General features: G+C 56.3%; 1 protein-coding gene across 1 annotated transcript in view; it reads right to left on the bottom strand.

The window, feature by feature from the left end:
• Positions 1-230: 230 nt before the first annotated feature.
• CHST3 (carbohydrate sulfotransferase 3) overlaps positions 231-6499 on the bottom strand; it is a 33529-nt gene continuing 27260 nt past the window's right edge. The window contains exon 3 of the mRNA XM_082715926.1: positions 231-6291. Within this exon, the coding sequence (XP_082572052.1) occupies positions 4995-6291 (1297 nt within the window). The 3' untranslated portion in view covers positions 231-4994. The remainder of the gene's footprint in view (positions 6292-6499) is intronic.

Here is a 6499-nt window from a genome sequence, read left to right as displayed (position 1 = left end):
GAATTCTGGCTGGGAGCTCCAGACACGGTTCCCACCAGCTCTGCCATCTTGGTGACACAGACAAGGATCATCAGAGCCCCTGCGTGTAGCCATCCTTCCGTGTCTTTCACTGCTCGGGAGCTTTCCTCTGCCCTGTTAAAGTAATCCCTTTTCCACTGCTGCTCATTTTTTTTTCTCATTAATTTTTGATTGCTGCTGAGAACAAATGCAAAAAGAAAGGCAGAGACACATTTCAGATTTTGCTCACTCCGTGTTTTCATTTTTAATTAAATAAGTCAAGTAAGCCATCAAGTGATGGTTCACATTCTGTTCCACAAAGCGGACCCTGACCGGCGGTGGCCCCTGTTTTTCCAGGAGACGGCAGACGGCAGCGATGGCAAGGACATCTGGGACATAGGACAGCGGCAGGGCTGGGGGCAACGTGGCTGAGCAGAGCGGGCAGTATACATACATACGTGTGGACACACATGGCCACAAAGGGAGTGTCCCATACCACGTGGCCATGAAACGTGATCCCCTCACCTGGGATCCAGGAGGGGGCAGGGGAGCCAGGCAAACTTTGCCTGAAACAGAGATGGAGATTTCTGGGGTGCCCAGTTCAAGCCCAGTGGTAGAGGAAGCAGGGTCTTTTCCCAAATAAAATACTTGGTGTACATTGTGAGCTGGGCCCACGGGGATGGCACGGCGTCCATATCCTCAGAAACACACACCTCACTCATCCCCCAGGCACAGTCATGGAATGACCAAGGACCCCAGACCAAAGCATCTGGATCTCCCAGCTCTTGAGACTGAATTTGCCAATTCTGCTTCCTCTTTTTGAGGTTAAGGGCGGCTTCCACGATTCCTGAAACTGTGGGCCGCTGAGAGGGGATGTGGCTGCATTCAGGAAACGTTCAGGAAGCCTTCTGCCTCTCATCCAACTGGACCACAGCCTGGCGATCTCCACTAGCAAACCTACCAACCTGGGGCCCTTGGAGCTCAGGGGATGCTCCTTCTACTTTGTGCAGATGGGCAACCCCTACTTGCCCTTACTTGGCTTCTGCAGATTCATTTCCCTTTGCCCGCCCTCCTTTCTTCCTGCCCCAGATAGCCATCCCTTCGGGACCTGCCTTTGCTTTCAGCCTTGGAGACAGGAGCCGGGGACTGCCTCAGGGACGCGGCCATCTGCTCTTCTGGTCCTCTCCTTCATAATCCAGGGCCTAGCGAAGGGCAGGCCATCAGTCAATTAAAACAGGACCTAATCTGGGACCAGGGCTGGAAGAGACCTTTGGGGTCAGGACCAGACCATCTGATGCTTACCTCACCAGGCCAAGCGCTCATCTCCTGGGACAGGGATCCCTGACTTCCTGCTAGAACTTGCTCCATCATCAGACAGGACAGTGGTGGTGTGGAAAGACGCTACTGTAATGGGTTGGATGGGCCCTCTGCTCTCAGGGGTCCTGTCAGCAGCTGCCCCATTAGTCGAGCACCTGGCAGAAGCTTCCAGGCTGAGGCTACTGGCAGACAGGAAGCCAATCTTCATTAAACATTTCTTTCTATTCATTTAGTTATTTTCAAGTATACGTATCACATAAAGGGACCAAAGGCTAATTTCGTTCATGTCCCTCAACCTTAGTAAGAACTTGGTGATAACGTGCAGTGATGTGGGGTGGGGAGGGAGAGGGCCACAGAGCTGAGAATCTGCTTTTTTCCCTCTCTGTGGGGACTCAGGAACCCTGCTCCCAAAGACCCCTGCCCCCAACCTGGCGCCTTTATCCCCTCCAGCATTTACCAACAAGGCCAGAGGAGAAGCCAGGAATAGGCAGCTGCGGTCACAGCCTGTGGGTGTTAAGACACTGCCCTGTCTCACTAAGGCCTGGAAATGTTCTGAACTATTTATACAGGCCAGGCTAAAGAGGTCTTCATCAGGAAAAAGAAAATGAGTAAACACTCATTCCTGAATGGGACTCTTGTTCTGGAGAAGCTGGCAGTCCCAAAGGTGAGGCCTCAGCTGCTCCCTCCATCTGAATGCAGGTGAACACGGTGCAGGGGGTGCGGAGGGGGACACTAGAGCTCGCAAGAGCAGAGACGCCTGGGCTGGCCTAGGTGACAGGGGAGACACTTGCCCCAAATGGGCCGCCATCCTCGTCCCAGCTGCCTGCTGAAAACCCCAAATGCATACCTGAACCAGGTCCCCCAGAGTGTAAAGTCAGTAGTCACCCCACCCTGTCCTTCCTCAAACCCCGAGGGTTCCCAGGGCGCTGTGGAGCATTCTCGAGTTGTGTCCTGTTTCAGACACCAGGGCAAAGGGAAATACAGCAGAAAGGGCCTTCAATGTCGCATCATCAAAACTACAAGAAAAAAACAAGGTACCTCCTTAAACAATGCCCCAAGGACAGTCCAACACCCCCGGTCCTTGGGCTTTGCTCTTCTCTTGTATTTTGAATCGTCTTCTTGGAGTGTACTCCGAGTATGGCGCGAGTTTCTATTACGGTTTCTCGTCTTTCTTGATTTGGGTACAGCTTTGAGTCCCTGCAAATAAGGTATTTTATGTCTCTTCTTTGTCACAAAATAAATAAATAAAGTCAACTCGTAGTGTACAAATTGTCAATGTCCTGAGAAGTCCCAGAGGTCCATTCTCGGCACTGTCCTCAGAGCTCCGGGGTGGAGACCTTAGCTTGAGGCACAGGAAGGAAGAAGTCTGCTGTCCACACCAGGGCAGGGGTCGGGGGGGCAAGAAGAGCCCCAGAAGGAGGTGCCTGCCCCCATCCCTACCAACCACAGGTGGGACGCAGTGGGGTAGGGGGAGGAAAAGCCAGCACTTCTGGGCTCACCAGAAGGCTCTTGGGTCTCACTCTGCCCCAGAGTCAAGTTTTCAGGGCTGGAATCCCTTTGGACCCCAAATTCGAGCCCCTGCACCACTTATTCTGGGACTGGAAAGCCAAGACTGGAGACATCCTTGAATGACTGTAGTCCACGGGATGGGAGACCCAGCAGCTCCAATGTGGTAATGGGCACAGACCCCACAAAATGGCTACGGTCCTCAGCGTATCGAACAGCAGCTTCTGGCCAGGACACAATCCCCATGGCAGAACCAGCTGGACTCAGATCCTGTTTCCCTTGTGTCCGAATTACTCAGACTGAAACTCAGCCCTCTGGGTTTGACAACAGGACAGATTTGACAGAGGAGTTGTCCAGGAAATCAGAAACAGCCCTAGTGAACTCTGCAGCTCTTCAAGGTCTGAGGGAGACTGAGTTCTACTCCCCAGTGTGGGGACATTTGCTGCTTGGCCACAGGCCCCTGACCCCCTCCACCCCAAGGAAATTCATTTGGACTTTGAGATGTTCCAATCTGGCCTTGTCTTGGGAAAGGGCGAGAGCTAATTTATGTCGCTTCTCGACACACAGCAAAGAACCCAGGTGGCTTCTGAGACTCATTTCACACAAGGCTCAAACAGAAAAGCCCGTGGGGCACTGTAGGCTGCCATGTGGCCGCCTAGGCTCTGATCCTTCCTCCTCCTCCTTCTCCTCTCCCTCCAGCAGGAGCCAGGGTGTTCCCTGCTGGTCCTCCCAACCCCCTCATGCCAAGACTGCTTCGAAGCTGCACTCTTGCAGTAAGAAAATTAAAAAACAGAGCCACAAAACAAGATACCAAACTATAAATAACTTAAAAAAAAAAAAAAAAAACCAACAAGTAGAATACCCAGCCTATCCCAAGTTGAGCAACCCTCTTCCCAGAGCCCTGAAAGTTGGAATTCCAGACACTAACCATGTAACCACGGTGACCAACCGCAAGGCTGACCTCTGTACCCTGTCTTCCCAGGGTAGGGGGGTATCCTGATATGACTTCTCCCCCAAGAGCTCTCTGTACTCTCTTCTGGGCCCTGCCCCACATGAGGCCTGGTAAAAATGGCAGGACTTGCCAGCTGCCTTTTGCCTCCAGTCAGGCCTGGGGTAGCCTTCACACAGGGTCATGCTCTCAGGGAGCCAGCCCAGCTGGGACAGGGTATTAGGGCTGCAGTCATGTGAGGGCTGGCCACCCCATTTCAAAACATCCTGCCTGCCAGCAGGGAGGACATGAATGGGCCAGAGGAGATAGCCAGGGCTGCAGACTCAGCCCTTCTGGGTCTACCTTTCAGTTCAAACCTGGTCAGGAGCAGGGTCATGGCTCATGATGGTGTTTCCTTCCCCATCCCCAGCTAATTCTAAAAATGTAATGAAAGGCTCCACATTAGGGGCCTGATAGTTAAATTCTGTGGAATAAAGCAACAGGGCAGCTTGCCTGTGTATGTGTGTGTGGATTTGGACTTCTATGTTGTTTGGGTCTATGTGTGGTATACATAGAGGCCTTATTTTTACACACGTGTGTGTTTTATAGTTCCTTGTAGGCCTGATTTCATAACTGGCCCAGCTCTTCCATTTGTGAAAATATCGAACCGTTCTTGGTTGAAAAGCCCCAACTGCCATCCCCTGACATTCTGGGCGGTTCCACTCCCTCCCCAGGGATCCATGAGGATTCCACACTGGATGGTGTAGAAATCCAGAAACTGAACGATGAAGGCTGAGTACAACGGGAGGGCTGCTGTTGACTTTCTGTGCGCACAGCCACTTCCAGATCAACACCGGGACTCTGGCCCACAGGGTCTGTAGGCATTTATGCATGTTTCTTATATTGTGTGTGTGTGAGAGAGAGAGACAAGAGACAGAGAAAGGCTTGTTGTCAATAGCTCCGGGCCTGGATGCCTACTCAGGAGACCACAGCTCCTTAGGTCCTGGCCTGTCAGCCCTGGGGGACAGGCGCTGTCCCGCTCTCGGTGAGAGACCCCAGGCCCCAGGCTGCGACATGGGGGGAGCCCACTGCTCCAGAAAGGCTGCCTGCCCCACTGGAGGCCGCTCACCCGCTCGGCCGCCCCCTACCGGAGCCACCAGCTCACCGCCGGCTGTCCTGGGGGCAAGGCAGGCAAGGGCGGGTCTTTCCCAAGGAGGGGAGTGCGCGTGCGCGAGCCCGGGGCCGCCTACGTGACCCAGAAGGTTCCGCGCTCCTCCAGCAGGCTGACCGAGCGGTTGGTGAGCGAGGCGGCGTCCCGCGCCAGCCGGTAGCCGAAGAGGCGCATGGCGGGGCCGCAGGCGGCCTGCACCACCTGCGCCAGCTTGAAGGGCATGCCGAAGCGCCACTTCTCGAACTGCTCGGAGGAGTTCTTCTGCGTGGAGTAGATGCCGTTGCCGTCCTGCGCCGCCTGCGTGTTCCTCTGGATCCAGTCCTCCACCTGCGGCGTCAGGGGGATGCCGGCGAAGCGGTACATCTCGCGCGCCTTCTGCAGCGGCCAGCGCGCCACGTCCTCGTAGCGCACGAGCATGTAGCGGCCGCGCAGCCAGGCGGGCTGCCGCAGCCCCAGCTCCGCGGACAGCCGGATGCTCTCGCAGTTGCCCCGCAGCCGCTGCACCTCCTCCTCCCCCAGGCGCGCCTGCCCCTCAGCCAGCCACTTCTTCCAGCCCTCGTACTTGCCCGCGAAGGCCACCATGCGGGAGGCCAGCACGGCGCGCGGGTCCCGCACCAGCTGGATGACGCGCAGGTCCAGCCGCGGGTCCTCGGCCAGCGGCTGCAGGAACTCCAGCTGCCGGATGCGCACGGCCTTGAGGGCCATGTGCTCCTTGCGGCGGCAGGCTTCGGCGGCCAGCGTCACGTTGAGGGGCCCGCAGCGGCGGTTCTTGCAGTGGTACTTCTCGAAGACCTTCTTGACGAAGGGCGTGCACACGGGCTCCTCGCACAGCGAGCGGCTGGAGCCGCGGCGGAACATGAACTGGGTCAGGTGGTCCTCGGGCAGCGGGCTGATGAAGTGCTCCAGCACGTACAGGTCGCACAGGAACAGCTGCTTGAGCACGTCGCGGTAGACCAGGGCTGAGCCCGCAGCGCTGGCACCTCCCGACTCGAAGGACACTGTGCGCTCGATGTGCCACAGCGGCTCGAAGAGGTAGAAAATGTTGCCCTGCTGGTTGAAGAACTCGCCCACGAATGAGGAGCCGGTGCGCGTGGTGGCCATAAGCAGCACGTGGCGCCGGGGCCCGGCCCCCGGGGGTGGCGGTGGCCCCTCGTCCCCAGCTGCAACCTCAGCCTCCGCCCCAGCCTCTTCCCCCACCGGCTCTACACCCAGCTGCAGACTGAGGTTTCGCAGGCGGCCCTGCAGCTGGGTGAAGGCCGAATCGAGCTCACTCAGGGACAACAGGGACGCATTGTCGGCCAAGATGAGGGCTGGGTCGGTGCTGTTGGCATCAGCCAGGGGTTGCGGGATCTGCTTCAGCTTGTCTGACACCCTAGGATAGGAGGACAAAGGGAAATCGGAGTCAGCGAGTGACTAGGGACTCCATCCCTTGTGCACCTGGAAGCTGACTCCTGGCCTGATCACCCAGAGCCTATCTTAGCTGGGTTTGCCCAGAAGCTGACTTGGAGGCAAGGATTTGAGGGCTGTTAAGTAGTTTATTTGGGACATGATCGCAGGAGAACTGGTAGAGAGATAGGAAG

This window comes from Mustela nivalis, assembly GCF_964662115.1.
Source record: "Mustela nivalis genome assembly, chromosome: 2".
NCBI lineage: Eukaryota > Metazoa > Chordata > Mammalia > Carnivora > Mustelidae > Mustela > Mustela nivalis.
This window is presented reverse-complemented; position numbering and strand designations above follow the sequence as displayed.